Genomic DNA, 17,626 nt, shown 5'->3' on the forward strand with positions numbered 1-17,626 from the left:
CAACTCCTTGATCTTAGCGCTATGAGACCCATTTTGGGCTCTAACATATAGAACTTGTGGACATAATAAAGGGGTATTGTTTTAAGTTGCTAAATGTGTGGTGATTGCTTATGGAAGCAGTAGGAAACAAATACACCCTCTCTCACACTCACCTGGGTCTCTCCCAGCCCTTCAGAAATGTGCCATAACTTTGAAGGTGTCAGCTGGAGAGCCCGAACAACTAATTCCATGTCGATTCACTAATGGACAAGGGCTAGAGGGAGACTAATTTTTTGGAGAGATGAAATTTTTTTTCATCTGACTCTACTAGATATCCATAATAGCAGCAGGAATTTCAGACCTGGAAAGGGGGAGATCAGCCTACTGGCCAGTGACAGAAAATAATCTGGGACCAAGAAAAGCCTCACAATAGCACATCTACTGACACCATGCATAACAAGGCCTGCTCATGTCTCCATACGGATTATTCTTGAAGCCTCTCTGACCCTCACTTATAAAATATAATGTATTTTCATCATTAAAAAAAATCAGAGGGACTTCCCTGGTGGTCCAGTGGTTAAGAATCTGGGCTTCCAAATGCAGGGGGCACGGGTTCGATCCCTGGTTGGGGAACTAAGATCCCACAGGCCGCGTGAACGGCCCAAAAAAAAAAAGAAAAAAAATTTAGAAAAAAGAATCAGAGCACAGAAGGTGATGCATTGAAAATGAAAGCGCCCCTGCTCATAGTTCCACCTTTCCAGAAAGTTTTCATGTAATACAGTCCTTATGTGTCTATTTTTTTCTTTTCTTTTTTCTTTCTCTAAAACAGAATCACTCTGTATGTACTATTCTGTAACTGGAATTTTTTTTTTTATTGATTAATATATCTCTGGACATTTTCTTTTGTCAATACATAGACAGCGGACTCACTTTTTCTCATTTTTTAAATGATTACATAAAAATGGCTATAAGTTAAAATTGAGAAATATCATAACCCATGGATGGCCATTTATTCTGTGTATTTTCATTAGTACAAATGAATGCCCATCAGCCTTTATTTCTTCAACCTTATGCAAGTGTATCTATAGGATAAATACCCAGAAGTGGAACTACTGGGTTACACAGGGTGAGCATTTAAACACTGATAGATATGGCCAAAACACCATCCCCAAAGAGTGCCAACTTTACTCTCCTATGAACAGAGTATGAGAGTGCCCGTCTTGCCCACATCCTCTGCAACACTGGTCTTCTTACATTTTTTTTCACCTTGACCAATACTTAGATAGAAATGATTTCTCATTGTGTTATTTACATTTCTTTATTTCCCAGTAAGGTATAGCACCTTTTCATATGTTTGTTGGACATTTATAATTCTTTTCGTATCCTATTCATGTCCTTCACAAATTTTTCCATCGAGTTCATTTTTCTTATTGATGTAGTCAAGTTATTTTTATGTTACTGAAATGAGTCTCTTGTCAAATGTGCTGCAAATACTTTTTCCTGTGGGTTGTCTTCTGACTCCACTAATATACTGTTTGCTATCATAAATTATAAATTTGTATTTAGTTCAATAGATCAATATTTTTCTTTTAGGCTTTTGGTTTGTATCTTAGTTGTAACTGCCTTCCCCAGTCCAAGATTATTTTTTAAATTCAACCATATTTTGTCTTTTTCATTACGGTATTTTATCCATCTGAAATTTAGTTTCATGTAAGAAGGGAGAAGGAATACAGATTTACTTTTTCCCTCAAACAGCGAGAAGTTTTCCTAACATCATTTATTGAATAAGCCATCTTCTCCTCTCTGATATGAAATGTCTTTTTCTTATAATAAATTCCCAAATCACATAATTTATTCTCTATTATTGACCTCCCTGCTTTGGTGTCAGTACAAATTATTTTAACTATGTACCTTTACAATACATTTTAATATTTTATTATTTTTAGACATCCTCTAGCTTTTGGGGCATGTTAATTTTTTCACATAAACCTTTTATCAACTTATAAAATTTTTTCTTAATATTTTGATTTTCTGTATTTCGATTTGACTCAGATAAGTTACTGTGCTATGAAGGCTTGATTTTTACTTACCCAGATAGATGCCATGATATCCCACCTTTCTCTTGAGTTGAGATCACACTAACCTATTAAAAGGAAAAAAAAAAAGTATGAACAGTATAAATCTGGGATTCAGAACACAATAATCTCAGCCTAACCCTTTATCTCTAATCCAGAAAACAGAAGTCAACATTCAAAGAGAGACCACCTCAGGAAGAGGATGTTTCTCTAACATCAAGTACTGCATTTGCTAAACAAACATCACCGAACACCAACTATCTTTCTACAAGGGACTGTGCTAGACCTGTGAAGGGCTCAAAACAAGAGAGAAAAAAAGTCTCTGTACATAAGAGGTTTGCAAATATGTTTCCTGGAAGCCAATTTTTGACTCATTTAACATCCAGGAGAACTACAATGATTGTTGACTTCTTTTAACTACCATCATAGGGAACAACAAAAACTTGTCCCCCTCCCCCAGTTTTCAGCTGGCTTCAGTTTGATCCCTTGTGTTTGTGAATCTTCATTTACATTTTACAAGGCTTCAAGTCTACAGCCTGTTATAAACAGACATGCCTGCTCTTTGAGGAAGGTCCAGTCCTTGGTAGGGACCACAGGTGAAAAAGGGCAATACTTTGATGGATGCGTGGTTGGGAACCCAGACACACTTTCATATGTAGACATTATTCAAACATGCTGGCAAATCTCCAGGATTGGCTTAGAAATAAAGTTGCTCCCACCCTTACTGGGAACAAAATATTCTAAAAATTCAGTGATAGCCCCAGAGCAACGTTCAATAGGAAATGACACTATTAGTCTCTGGAATTTAAATATTTCTAGGGACTTGATTTTCTCAGGCTTTCTGTAGGGGAGGGCAGTCAGCTGTCTAGTTACAAGGGCTAACGGCTACATCCCTCTAAATATACAGCAGATACAAAATATCATTAGTTCTGGTTTTGCCCCTTAAAGCTAGACACAATTTCATTGAGCCTCAGTTTCCTCATCTGTAAAAAGGGGAGAGGACGGCTGTTGCTGGCACTAAATGAAATAATATGTGTAATCACATCAGCTAATGTTTTGAGTTCTTACTATGTTGCAGGTAATATAAAAAAACACAATAGGGAATTCCCTTTCGGTCCAGTGGTTAGGACTCCGCACTTTCACTGCCGGGCGGGTTCAATCCCTGGCTGGGGAACTAAGATCCCACAAGCTGCGCGGCTTGGCCAATAAGTAAATAAAAATTAAAAAAAATTAAGAAACATTATAAGGTCAATTCCAAAAGGCTGGAGATTTTTGTTAAGTTTGTTCACTGAGACACAGAAAGTACTAAAAAAAAAATGCTTATTGAATGAATGAATGATATCAGCCTCACAATAATCCAGGGGAGCTGGGTATCATTAAGAACATCTCCACTTAGCAAATGAAGAAGTTGGGGCGCAGAGAGGTACAGTCGATCTCTCAGCATCCACGGTTCCAGGCCCCCTCCCCCATCTTGCCCCGCGTTTACCCAAATCCTCAGATGCTCAAGGTCCCTATATACAAAGGCACAGTACAGTCGGCTCTCCTTACCCGCGGGTTCTGCATCTGCTGATTCCACCAACTGCGGTTCGACTTTGAAACCCGCGGCTACGGAGGGCCGAATGTACTATAACGTTCCGTCTCACAGCGAGTACGTGTCCCTCTACGGAACCTAGGCAGTCACAGTCCAAGGGGATACATTTAACCCCCAAGCCTCTGCCTTACCCAAGTGCCCCGCCCATACACTGTCAAGGCTAATGCTCAATATGCGTTGATTTGCGTATAATTGTAAATTACAAACATTTACTACTGATTTCAGTTTTTTGTTTTTTAAATTTATTTATTTATTATTTTTTTGGCTGTGTGTTGGGTCTTCGTTTCTGTGCGAGGGCTTTCTCCAGTTGCGGAAAGCGGGGGCCACTCTTCATCGCGGTGCGCGGGCCTCTCACTATCGCGGCCTCTCTTGTTGCGGAGCACAGGCTGCAGACGTGCAGGCTCAGTAGTTGTGGCTCACGGGCCTAGTTGCTCTGCGGCATGTGGGATCTTCCCAGACCAGGGCTCGAACCCGTGTCCCCTGCGTTGGCAGGCAGATTCTCAACCACTGCGCCACCAGGGAAGCCCCTGATTTCAGTTTTAAGAAGTGAAAAATTACTCCACAGTGGAGGCTAAATGACCTAACAACAGAACCTTAAACATCCTTTTCTGAAAGAGATTACAGCGTTTACATCATTTCCTTTACTTCCTCCTCGGTCCCTATATTTCAACCAATGTCTCTACAGAACCACGCGGCTCTGGGAACAAGCCTCTGGTTTTCTTTACATCTTTGAATTCCCTTTCTCGTCAGTTTGAAGTTTTCTGCCTTCATGAAATCCAATGGCGGTATCTTTGCAGAGCAATGTTTTTATGAGTTACAATTTTCATAGAAAGTTGTAAATGTAGCTCTGGCAGAGGACAGAGTCTGACTGACTGTGTAGAACACAAATCCTTGGAAATAATTTAGCCGGGCCGTGTTACAACCTTCTTATCAGCAGCCCGAGGGGCCTCCAGCGACTCAAAACCTCCTTGACCCGGCAGAAACTACAATTTCCTATATATGGTCACTTGCAAACAAGTACTCATATTCCCTACCTGCTGACTCAAATGCCAGGGAAATGATTCATGTCCAGTGAATCAGACTCTTGCAATCAAAGAAAAAGGTGAGTCTTTTCATGGAAAAGCAAACTTCTCGGACTCCCAACGCCCAATATGTAAATACACTTTTCTTCTACCTCCTAAAAAAATTAAGTGAAATAAAGTAAATTGCCTAAGTGAAGAGGAGGGACGTGCTCACAAGGATGGGTGGGCTTCAAGTCCTCAGAACAGAGCGTGGAGCCAGCCCTCTTACGACGCCAGGGACCGGGAGAACCGTTCCGACTCCCCACTTTTTTTCTGTTCCCAAGACCCGAGGGTCGGGGGAGCCAAGATAGCAAACTGTATCCCTGCGCGGCTAGCTGTGACGAAAAGCCAAGGGTCGAGGGCGCCGGGACAGCTTGCGCCCCACCCTGAGCAGAACTGGGTGACCCTCCCAGGGCAGACAGTTTTGCTGCCCGGGGCCTCAGCTTCCTCAGCCCGCCGAGGCCCTGCACCCCGCAGCCGGGTCGGTACGCGGCGTGGGTGCCAGCCCAGCGCTGACCCGGGGCCGCGCTGCGCTCGCGGGGGAACCGGCCGAGGCGCGACCCTGGCTCCGAGCCGCGGGGCAGCCGGGGTGGCGGGCGAGGCTCCCGGCGACGCGCGGGGAGGCTGAACTTACCTGGAGCGCGGGCCCCGGGAACGGGCGTGCGGAAGAGCGGCCAGCGAGGGAGTGCGCCCCGGCCGCCGCTGCTCCGCGCTCGCTCCCGCCCGTGACCGGGACCGCGCCCCTTCCTCCCGCCCCTCCACCGCCTCCCGAGTCCACCTGATCGCCACCGCAGGCTGGGAAAGGGAAGCCGCGCCCCGCGGCCGTCCGGGCGCCAGTTCCGCGCAGGCGCGCCTTCGGCCCTTCGCCCTCGGCGTCTCTAAAACTCTGCCGCCCTCGTCTCGCATCATCCTCACAGTGAAACCCATGTCATCGATTTTCACGTCTCCTTCACTTACATTAAGCTTTTCTTCAGATTTAGTGCAAGCTTGTTTTGTTCTAGGCGTTGTGGATTCAGAGATCAGAGTCCCCACTGCCAAGAAGCTCAGGGCCTGGTACGGGATGGCGAACTTCTAAACACTTAATAACAGTCCGTAACACTTATCTAGTATTTCCTTTGTGCCGGGCACTGTTCTGAATTCTTCACAGATATGCACCAACTTAAATCTTACCATAAACCTATAAGGTAGATACTATTAGCCCCATTTTATAAATGAGAAAACTGAGACACAGAGATTAGGTAAAGTGAGCAAAGTCACAGAGGGAGTAAATGGCAGGTTTTTTATCCTGCCAGGCAGGGAGAAATTTTCCTCTGCCCTTATAGGTTCTCCTGGCTGCTCTAAGAATTAAAATGACATAAGACAGATTAACGGAGAAAAACACACAAAAGTATCACTGTATCCTCACACCGTGGAAGGGACAAGAGAGCTCTCTGGAGACTCTTTTACAAGGGCACTAATCCCATTAATGAAGGCTCCACACTCAGGGCCTAACAACCTCCCAAAGACCCCACCTCCAAGGACCATTGATTGCTCTGGGGATTAGGATATCAACATATTAATTTTGGGGGGACACAAACATTGAGATCATAGCAAGCAGGTTATAATAACTCCCACAGTCTCTCCTTAAAAACACTGCTATTAAAAATGTCAATTTTAAATATTTGAAAGATACCAAGAATAAATGATAATATTATAATAATATTGATACCTGTGTACTCACCACCCAGCTTTATCAAATCTTAAACATTATGCTGTATTTTTTTAGAATGTTTTCAAGACATTTTAAAAGGTATGTTGATACAATTGATATTCCTTTTGTGCTTTTTCTGACCCATTTCCCTCACTCTTTCTCCAAAGATAACCCAACAGTATACACAGTGTTATTATTCTCATGCATGTTGTTATACTTGTTTCAAAATATTGATATAGCCATAAACATATGATACTCTTTAGCAGATTTTTAAACTTTAAATATATGGTATCATGATGTATATTCTGCCACTGGCTCTTTCTGTTCAATGCTAGCTACTCTAGTAGCAATTGTTCATCATTCATTTTAAGTGCTGTATAGTATTCCATTTTATGGCTATATCATGGTTTGTTCCTCATTCTCCTGATCATGGGTATTACATCGTTTCAATATTTTGCTACTTTGAATAATGCTGCAATGAACATTATTTTATACAGCTTCTTGTTCACAGGTGTGTGAATTGATGACATTACCATTTGAAAATAAAATAAGGATAGAAAGGGAGACATTTTTGACTGTATGGCATAGGGAGTGATTGGTTACTAGGAGAAGATGTGAACAGGCATACAGATTAGTTTAGTTCAGTGATTAGTTTTTTGTTTTTTAATTAATTTATTTATTTTTGGATCTGTTGGTTCTTCGTTGCTGCACGGGCTTTCTCTAGTTGCGGCAAGTGGGAGCTACTCTTTGTTGCGGTGCGCGGGCTTCTCATAGCGGTGGCTTCTCTTTTGCCGAGCATGGACTCTAGGCGCGTGGGCTTCAGTAGTTGCAGCATGCAGGCTCAGTAGTTGTGGCTCGTGGGCTCTAGAGCGCAGGCTCAGTAGTGTGGCACATGGGCTTAGTTGCTCCGCGGCAGGTGGGATCTTCCCGGACCAGGGCTCGAACCCATGTTCCCTGCACTGGCAGGCAGATTCTTAACCACTGCACCACCAGGGAAGCCCCAATGATTAGTTTTTAATCAGGGCTGTATTGTGAAAACTTTTAAGAGGATGAACAAATGTATCAGTTAGCTGCCGCCACCATAATGCTATATAACAAACTACCCTCAAACACAGGGGCTTAAAACAAATCATTTATGTATTCTCTCAGCTCTGCAGGATGGCTGAGGTGGCTCTGCTTCATAGGTCCATTCTGGGTCCAGGCTGAAGGGGCAACAGCTACTTGGAGGAAGTTCTTCTCCTGGTGACGTCAGAGTACAAGAGGGCGCACCCAACTATGCAAGCACGTCTCAAGCCCTTGCTTGCGTCACTGCTGCTAACATCCTATTGGCCAAAGCAAGTAACATGACTGAGCCCAATGGCGAAGGAGGGGGAAGTATACTTTGCCCATTGGGGGTAGGACAGTGAGGGGATAGTTCTGAACAGTAAGCTAACCCATCTTAGCGGCATACAGAGAGGCATTGGGGAGGAGTTGGGAGCTAGCGACGTGGCCAAGCTTTGTCAAATGGAACAAGGACAACTACATCCAATATTCAGATCTGGGGACAGGTAGAAATATTGAGAGTCTCTAGACCCCAGGAGAGTGTTAGGCATGGAAATCAGAGTTTCCTTGGGGAAAGAACTCAACCACTAAACCAAATATTATTTTGGTGTTTGGGACTACAAAATAATCAACAATTTAGCTAACATTTTTTTTCAGTACCCATTACACTGTTCTAAATACTTTGCACACATCATCTTATTTAGTTTTCAGCCCAACCACATGCGGTAGGTCCTATTCTGTATCATTTTTAAGAGTTGCATAAACTGTACGGCCTGACTAAGACCTGGGCCCAAGGTTACATAGCCAGCAAATCGTGTAGCTGAGATTCAAACCCAAGCAACTTGGCGCCAAAGCACTCAGCTACAGTGTACTGCTTATAAATCTACATATAATGCCAAGAGGTTGACCCCAAGGGCCCCTCAGGAATGAGGGGAGGAGAAAGGACTAGGCAGCAATCTAGGTGAAGCCATTCTTCTTTTCAGTTCAAAAGCTCTATAGTTATGTACACATTCTCTACCAACTGAAACTGGCATTACTCATGACCCCTGTCAGCTCAGCAGACAGAGAAGACATACAGACTAAATGGGTGCATGCGCTGAGTGGGTCCCTTCCATTTCTGAAAGTAAATTTTTGAGCAAAAGAGACAATCTGCTGGTTTATGGCAGCAGCAGGAGGGGGCTAGTGGTTTGGGTATTCTGGCTTCTGTGGTTCAAAACTCTGCACCATATTATGATAGGTATATGTTGTAGGCAGAGTAATGGTCCCCAAAGATGTCCAACAGCCCCTGGAATCTGTGAATGTGTTACATTACACGGCAAGGGGGAATTGTGGATGCAGATGGAATTAACTTTGCTAATCAGCTGAACTTTTTTTTTTCATATTCTTTTCCATATGGTTTATTAAAGGATATTGAATATAGTTCCCTGTGCTGTACAATAGGACCTTGTTGTTTATCCATTCTATATATAATAGTTTGCATCTGCTAATCCCAAACTCCCAATCCATCCCTTCCCCAGTCCCCCTCCCCCTTGGCAACCACAAGTCTATTCTCTGTGTCTGTGAATCTGTTTCTGTTTCATAGATAAGTTCATTTGTGTCATATTTTAGATTCCACATATAAGTCTAATCAGTTGACTTTAACATAAAGAAATTATCCTGGATGATGTGGACCAAATGTAATCACAGGGGTCTTTGAATGGGGAAGAGGCAAGCAGAATCTGAACTAGAGAGATGGTACAATGAGAAAGCTCAACTGGTCATTGCTGGCTTCGAAGATGGGAGCGGGTAATGATCTAAGGAACATAGGTGGTCTCTAGAAACTGGAAAAGGGAAGGAAATGGTTTCTCCCCGGGAGCCTTGAGATGGAATGCAGCCTGTCAACACCTTGAATTTAGCCTAGTAAGACCCATTTTGAACTTCTGACCTGTAGAACTGTAAGATAACATGTTCGTGTTGTTTTAAGCCACTAAATTTGTGGCAATCTGTTGCAGCAGCAAGAGAAAACGAATAGGAACATCTCTGGGCATGACCTACACTGGGTGTTGTTTGCTGCTGCCTTCCAAGCAGTGCAGTTAGATCATCCTATCAGAGCCAAATTTTAATTGAATAATTAAATGGTCTTATTTCAAGTCTAAAGACCAGCTTAAATTAGGTGTGATTACCTCTATTTTGCAAATACAGAGAGAGGCTCAGAGGGATTCAGTAACTTCTACGAGTTTTGTCCCACACAACCAGGAAGTAATAAAGCTGGATTTATATCCAGAAGGAAATGAGTAACAGGTGGTGTTTACATGTAGGATTTATTTTAATTATTCCAGGTTCAGCGTTTAACGTCTTTGGTTTCAGGATGGCAACTTTAAAATAAAATGCACTGTGTTTATTTGAGGTTTTCTAGTTGTAACAACTGCCCAGTTACCACCATTTAGACTAGAATCATGCTATAGTGTATTTATAAAATTAATACTTTTCCCTCAACAGATGAATTTTCTCAGAAGTAAATGTTAGGTGATAAAATGATAATAATGATAAATGTTAGGATCCCAGAAGCCAGGTTTATAGTCATCCAGAAAAAAAAAAAAAACCCAGAAAAAATTGTTTGATGAAACTTTCACCACTCTGAATACATTGAACCACTCTGTAGTTTTATAAGAAGCTAATTTTCCTATATTACCTTTTCTTTCTGCTAAAAGGAACAATTTGAGAGTCAAATATAAGATTTTAGAGCCAAGTTATTGAGGTATATTTTAAATGTATGGTAAAATGTGAGGGAAAAACTAACAAAAGCAGGTTAAATTGACCAAGCAGTTGTGGATATTATGTTTTCTCTCACAGTTGTGAGCTGAGCCGGCCCAGCCTGAGATAGCCGATTGCTAAATTTTCAGGAGTTTTGCAAGTAAACAGAGCCATTATTAAAAATTATATTAAATAAACACAATTGAATAAATTATGTTAAAAGCAAAGGTACTCAAACTTTCTAATTCCTTGACATTTTACTGATATTGATGATCTTGAGGTTATTTATGTTTACTTTATCTGTGTGGTAGAAATGCCATATAAACTTGTGTTCCTGTGTATCTCTTCCCATCTCCATGTTCGGTGAAATTAGGTTAAATTCTGCCATGGTGAGGGCATATACAACACAAAAGCCAGCAAATGCTTCCAATCAGGCCTTCCCTGACGCCAAAAGCTGGGCGTGAAATATTTATCAGCGTGCCACTGATTATAATTATGGGCAAATTTAAAATTAAGACAGGATTTGAGTTCAAGTGATTAATTATTTCTGATTTATGTTAGAAAGTTATAATCAAATGACAATGAATTTAAGGACTCTATAATAGTTCTGGCAGAAGAGAAATAGCAAAGTAAAAGGGTTTGAATAAATAGTTTAAAAAAGGGAGTCTACGGAAGCATGGGCAGGGTTAAGTCAAAGGAATCCACAGGGGTGATGAAGCCAGAGGACTAGAGACAGGATGAAATCATGGCTATCTCTAGGTCTGCATGGGCAAGTGAGGGATGGTGTCGTCAGAGCCTCAAGGACAGGGACAGTGGGAGGGGGCTGCCCGACAGGACCTGTGGCCCAGGAGGGATGCAGGCAGTGCCAGAACCACAGCAAGGCAGCGGGGAGGGATAGACACCTTAACTTCTTTCCCATCAATGTCTCCATTTGGCCAATCTCGACCAAAAGCCAAGGGTGCAAGAAAGCCTCGGAGAAGCAATTTCGGGAAGTCAGTTTCCTGGAGCATAAACAGGGCAGAGAATTGGTGTGAAGGCAAACAGAATAAGCAGCACAGCGACTTTTGTGTGTTACTAGTACAGAGGATTGGTTCATTTTGGAAACATTCCTTTAGTGAGAATGTTTAAGGGAGGCATCTTGAAACCTTTTTTTTTTTTTTTTTTTTTAACAATTTACAGAAACTCTCCCAGTCTGGGATTCTAATAAACTTTTATAATTTGCTGGTCTTGGAGCTTGGTAGCCTTAAACCAAAATGAGCATGGGGATAAAAATTCTGCTCGTTTTTTTAGAGAGAGTTGCACCATGGGTCTATTTTGTTGTATCAATCAAGTGACTGAATTTTTCGGGACGAGCGTTAAATTACAGTTATAGGAGCTTTGGACCATTTTCAAGCAATATCAGTTTGTGCAAAGACTTGAAATTCTGGGATTCATCTGGAACTTTCAAAGAAAATTATCCAGGACAATGACCTACAGCTATTTCACCAGGACTGAATGAGGTAGAGAAGGTGAAGAAGTCATTGCTCTTGATTGGCAGATGTGCCCGACATGTTATTGATATTGTCCCTAGGACTTTACCTGGGCCACTAGCTACTCAGTATGCCATTGAAAGGGCTCCTGCTTAGCGCTATCTCAGGCTCATTTGGGGATAGAATCTTTATTACGCACTGTAGCATCTTAATATTAAGTTGAGCAGTGAAACGACTGATACTGGACTTTTTTTTTTTAAACACACAAGGTAAGGTGAGATTTTTTTTAAACTTTGGGTTTGTTTATTTATTTATTTATTTATTTATTTATGGCTGTGTTGGGTCTTCGTTTCTGTGCGAGGGCTTTCTCTAGTTGCGGCAAGTGGGGGCCACTCTTCATCGTGGTGCGCGGGCCTCTCACTATCGCGGCCTCTCTTGTTGCGGAGCACAGGCTCCAGACGCGCAGGCTCAGTAATTGTGGCTCACGGGCCCAGTTGCTCCGCGGCATGTGGGATCTTCCCAGACCAGGGCTCGAACCCGTGTCCCCTGCATTGGCAGGCAGACTCTCAACCACTGCGTCACCAGGGAAGCCCTGATACTGGACTATTTTTAACTTATAAAATTAGGAATTTCATGGGGTTGAATCTAGTAGGATATTCTCAATAGTCTCCCCCTTCTGTTCTCATTATGTGTCTTCAAAACCCTATTCTGTGAGATATTGCAAAATCTAAATGAGAACTCATTTTCTGCCATTTACCCCCAAGATTCCTACATTGTATGGCCATGAAATTTCAGGTCTCAGGAAGCATTTTCATAGCCAGTCCTAACAATTCATAGATTGGCTCCTGATACAGCTTCTGCATGGGCCTGAGAGAAATGCATCCCAGGGCTTAGAGCCTGCTGTTAGGCAAGGCACAATCATAGGAAATTGTGAGGAAGTAAAGTTTACACGAAGCCCATGACAGCATCTAAGGAAATCCCAGGTTTGGTTGTGGCATCTTTTCCCCAGATTTCATGAAAAAATGCTTTTTCAAGTCTTGCTGGGTTTGCAAATGTGCCATCAAAAGATGCCAACAGAGCCCCGCTGGCCACTGTCACTGGTTTCCCAGAGGGGACAAAGGCACAGGCTTGTAGAATGCCTGGGCTCAGTTTCATTCTGACTCTGCCATTTTTCCTGCACGAGCCAATAAATTCTTATTTGGAGTTTTGGTCATCTCCAGGGTGAGTCAAGGACACTTAACAAATCTTTGTGCCTGTATAAAAGGACATAGCCATTTTCACACTATATCAAGTGTCCTGAGAAGGTTTGATGATTATAAATATAGTGTAAATAATCATCTTATTGTATTGTATTGCACATGGAGATTTTAGTTATTCCTCTTTGTTCTGGGGTTTCAACAGATCGCAAAAGAAGAACTATGATAATGTGGGGATAGGTAATTTATCCTTGATCTTAGCACAAGTAGCGAGTGTCTCGGATGCAACCCCTTCAAAGGGATTTTCTCCAAAAACCTTTGTCTCAAATTTTAGAATGATTTTGCCATCTCAATGGCATTGTCTTACATTAATGAGATGAAGAATCTAATGAGATGAACAGAGCAAAAAAACCACAACCAGACTGTCATTTATGAATACAAATTTATATAGTGGCATATGCTATTGGAGACATCAGGAATTCATAACACACAAGTTGGTATTGGAAATACAAAGATCATTTCAGAGTCAAGAAATCAGGTTGACAGCACCACGGATGTTTTACTCAAGTCTGAGCAGGTGTGTAGTATCCAAGAAGAATGAATACCTGTGGGACACCGAGACTGACTATTGTAAAACTGTGCAAAACACATCCCAACGCTCTTTCTGCATCTACCTGTAAGAATCTGTGTGAGTCCGCCAGGAGGCCTGGGGTACAATCTAAGGGCAAAGGTGCAGACTCTTCTATCTTTTAACCTTCACAGCCAGCATGTGATAGCAAATAGCAAGCCCTGAGGGTCTTTTGCTCCGTCTCACCTAAAGACATGGTATAAAAGGTTAGTAAAACACACACAAGGCCTTAGTGAGCAAGTTAGAAAAACCGAAAGGAGAGCTTTGACTGAAGTATAACTGCACATCAATCACCAAGTTCTCTGCTTCCTAGTATGATGTATAAAACATAAAAGAAATGAAAAATTCTGTATCAAAGAAGTAAATCTCAGTTTTACATCTCGGAACCATTTCTATTTCACAAGTGTGCGTCCACTAGGGAAGGATCAGCGCTCAATAAAGTTTATGTAGTGGGGGATAGAAAGGAAGGGAGGCGGGGACACCCCAAGGGCTTTCCTTTCACGCGGATAACGCACTATCTCACGGTCAGCGATGCTGCTCTTGTCATTCGAGAACAATTCCACGGAGGCTGCTAGGAGCGCTCTGAGATCAGTCTCCACTCCTTCCCGCACTGGCTCCGTTCTGCCATCTCTCTACATTCTGCCCACCCACGTGCCCTATTTAGTAGGAAGCGAAGGGCAGTGCAAGAAGACTATTCGAGCAAGTGGAAAGTTGCTGCTTCAACGTGCAAGCATTCAGGGACCTAGGAGCAGTGATAAACAACAGGCCAGATCAAAAGTTGCTCCGTGAGCAACTGGCTTCCTGTCCTTGCAGAATTAGCATCAACTTTCTAGGTTGTTCTGGAGAGGATTCCGTGCTCAGCTGATGAGCTCTCCAGCCATGAGACAGCAATTCTGGGTGTTCATGAGTCCAATACAGAAGTTCCAGCCCCAACACCCAAGCTAGCCTCGAGTAGCATCTGAGCAGTCAGGAGTATCAGGTTCTGGGCTCGCTCACTCCAACTCGTCTTCTCCTGCAAACTTTGTGCTCAGCTCAGAGTTGCTAAGTCAGACTTTCCTCTAAATGTCCTGCTCTGGAGAATGACTCACAGTCTCACCTCCTGCTAATACATTATTACAGCTTTTCTGTTCAGTCCTCCTCAAGCCCACTGCCAGATTCATGCCTATGTCAAGTGGTGCTTCTTTGCTCCAATGAGATTATTTTAAAATCCAAGTAGAAGAGAAAGTTTTTTTTCCCCTCTACTTACCCCTGTGATATTGCCACCATACTCTCTCTCCTCCCCTCCCTAAACTGATTCCTCTATCATTCACCCATGACACCGTTCATTTGTTTACTGAACAAATATTCCTGGAGCGCTTGTTGTGTACAAGGCACTGCTGGAGAACCCAAGGCACGGCTTACATCCGCCCTTCTCTCAAGGAGCTTGGATTCCAGCTGAGATGCCTAAAACCTTTCATGGTTCATTCTTTCTAGCTTTTAGGACCAAAGTGTTTCCAGCGTAGAATGTTCTCAAAGAGCTAGGGTCATCCTAATAAAAATATTACACAATGTGAATGCTCTGTGATTTGCTCAGTGATTACAGTATGCCGTGCATTAGGAAGGGGACGTGTCTTTTACTCCTGAACAATAGAATGGTGCCTCCAGTTCAAAATAACATGACATGCATGCTTATGTTTTTGCCAATACAGCAGAAACAAAACTGAAACACAAAAGCAAGCGGTGCGCACACTACATACAACATCATCAAGCTGCTATTTGAACACTAAATCATTTTAAAGCCATGTGTTCATGGCCTTGTCATGTGCTGATATGATAAAATAAGTGCCTGAGCTACCAAAACAAGAACCCCCAAAAGAGAAATCCCTGAAACACTGTACCAGGAACGGTGCCTTTATCTGCTGTACTAGTACTTTATCTGCTGTACCAGTACTTTATCTGCTGAGAGTACTAGTATTTTTCTACTGTGAGTACCAGTACTTTATCTGCTGTGAGTACCAGTACTTTTCTACTGTGAGTACTAGTACTTTTCTACTGTGAGTACTAGTACTTTTCTGCTATGACTACTAGTTGGCATCCATTAACTCTGATTTCGCTCTGGCCTGAGCATTCTCCTAATTTGCTTTATTCAAATGAATCTCTGACTTTTCTGCAACTCTAACCAAATAAAAACCCCACAGCTAGCAAAGCACATGGCTTGTCTGTTATTGGACTGGGAAAAGCCTGGGGTAGCAGGAACTGTGGTAGGTGTTTCAAGCATCCACAGCAATGCTGAATAAAAAGGCCACAGTGCAGCAATCTTGCCTGGTGGCATCCTTTGTCAGGCAGGATGTCTGGATGTGTCCTGGTTGCAGTGTAAACCAGCCGGGCACAAGGACATCCCCCTGGGCCTAGGGTGCAGGGCATCACCGATGTTCTCTGAGGCGCCTGCCAGGTCCCTCCTTTCCCCAGGTTTCAGTCCCCCCCCGCCACCACCATAAGGAGGGTTCCACTGTGCCTGATGCCTGACAGGCGAGGCCGAGGTTTCTCCCTTGAGTTGTGGAGAAATGCTCGGGTCCAGAGCACTTTGAACTCCCAGGTGAAAAGGGCTGGTGATGCAAGGTACAATCAGAAGCCATGGAGGGCAGGTTGTCAAGTGGACACATGAGCAGACACACAGGTGCCGATTAGCAGAATTCTGAGCAGAACCTGGGCGCCAGCAAGCAACGTGAACTCCGCTGTGCAGAGGCCCAGGAAAATCTCAAGCAGCAGGGAGCTGGAGTTGGGGGAGGAGACCAAAGGCCCTGCATTCCTATCTCTCTCCCTCTGAGACCTGCCTGGTACACCCCCAGCCCTCTGAGCTCCACCAGCTGTGGAGCTCACTCCTGTCCTAACACCAGACACTGGCTTTCTAAGATCAGCCTTACACAAGGAACAATTTGTCGCTGCTGACACGGTGAATGGGATCCACGGAAAGAACTACTTCCATCCTCTGGGGTCTCAGTGGCTCTTTGTTTAATGAGGTAGCTCAGCTGTGAGTTGATGCATGTGATGTGTGCCTCCACCACTCAAAGCTATAGTTTTCCCTTTTCAATCGGCAAGATTATAAAAATACCAGTAGTTTCCCCCGTTTTATAGAAATGATTTTAGAAAAAAAGTACTCATGGATCTCCTCCATTAAACTTCTGTTCCGTCTTGCAAATTGTTGTGAACTCTGACTTCCAGATTCAATTTTTTTACTTTAGCACCTTTGAACACATAAGCGCCCTCGGTTTCGCCGAGTACGTTGACATTCCGCACGGTGCAGTACTGTCTGTCCACGTTCTTCTCCACCCTGTCTGGGCCCCTCTTGGGCACATCCACCTTGGTATTCAGAGGGTATTCCTCCAAAATGTCCCCTGTGGGCGGCTTCTTCCTCTGTTTCTGGCATTTCCTGGTGATGAAACAAGCCACCAAAAACACCAGAAGTAGGAGCATGATGGCAGCAAGGGCGCTGCTGATAGACGCCCCAGTTTGGGATAAAGAAGCAGCTACAGCTGGCTCTTCCATCTCCAGATTCAGCGACTTCATATTGGTGCCATTCTTGACTTGGTCCCCTTCATTGTCATAGATGAGGGATTCGTCAAGGGTCAGCCAGCCACTGGGGTCCACCAGGTCCCTTCGGTTGCGCCTCAGAGGGGCCGTGAGAGAGCGCTGGACCCTGGGACCTGAGATGGTGTCAGGTCCAATGATGTAGATCACCTGGAGATACCACTGGTGTCCGGCTTCCACCTGCAGGAGGAGGAGATGGCGAGACAAAGCGAACATGTCATTGCTGCCCACAGACCACCTCTGAGGAAAGGCAATGGAAAGACAACTGCCCACCACAAGCCCCAATAGATAAACAGCTTCAAGAAAAGCATTAGCCACACCAGTGTTCAAAGCAGCATCACTTACAGTAGCCAAGATATGGAAACAACCTAAGTGTCCATCAATAGATGAATGGAAAAAGAAGATGTGGGGGGTGTGTGTGTGTATATATATATACCATGCAGCCATGAAAAAGAATCTTGTCATTTGTGACAACATGGATGGACCTAGAAAGCATTACGCTAAGTTAAATAAATTAGACAGAGAAAGACTAATACCATATGATTTCACTTATTTGTGGAATCTGAAAAACAAAACAAAATGGAAACAGTCTCATA

The 17,626-nt window shown here is 43.3% G+C and overlaps 2 protein-coding genes across 7 annotated transcripts in view; both read right to left on the minus strand.

Annotated features, from left to right (window-relative positions):
• The window catches only part of ANXA3 (annexin A3), a 55,596-nt gene extending 50,133 nt beyond the window's left edge, over positions 1 to 5,463 (minus strand). For 2 of the 6 annotated variants that reach the window (XM_082389435.1, XM_082389430.1), the window contains exons 1-2: positions 5,341 to 5,460; positions 2,070 to 2,122 (exon numbers count right to left, since the gene is read on the minus strand). In XM_082389435.1, coding sequence (XP_082245561.1) covers positions 2,070 to 2,084 — 15 coding nt within the window. In that variant the 5' untranslated portion in view covers positions 2,085 to 2,122; positions 5,341 to 5,460. Of the gene's footprint in view, positions 1 to 2,069; positions 2,123 to 4,679; positions 4,823 to 4,881; positions 5,198 to 5,340 lie in introns of those variants that run through there. The other 4 variants (XM_082389433.1, XM_082389432.1, XM_082389431.1 and 1 more) reach the window with 4 other exon arrangements.
• Positions 5,464 to 13,258: 7,795 nt separating this feature from the next.
• The window catches only part of FRAS1 (Fraser extracellular matrix complex subunit 1), a 446,248-nt gene continuing 441,880 nt past the window's right edge, over positions 13,259 to 17,626 (minus strand). Inside the window, exon 74 of the mRNA XM_082389317.1 lies at positions 13,259 to 17,210. Within this exon, the coding sequence (XP_082245443.1) occupies positions 16,617 to 17,210 (594 nt within the window). The 3' untranslated portion in view covers positions 13,259 to 16,616. The remainder of the gene's footprint in view (positions 17,211 to 17,626) is intronic.

Source organism: Balaenoptera borealis (genome assembly GCF_965194805.1).
Source record: "Balaenoptera borealis genome assembly, chromosome: 4".
Classification (NCBI taxonomy): domain Eukaryota; kingdom Metazoa; phylum Chordata; class Mammalia; order Artiodactyla; family Balaenopteridae; genus Balaenoptera; species Balaenoptera borealis.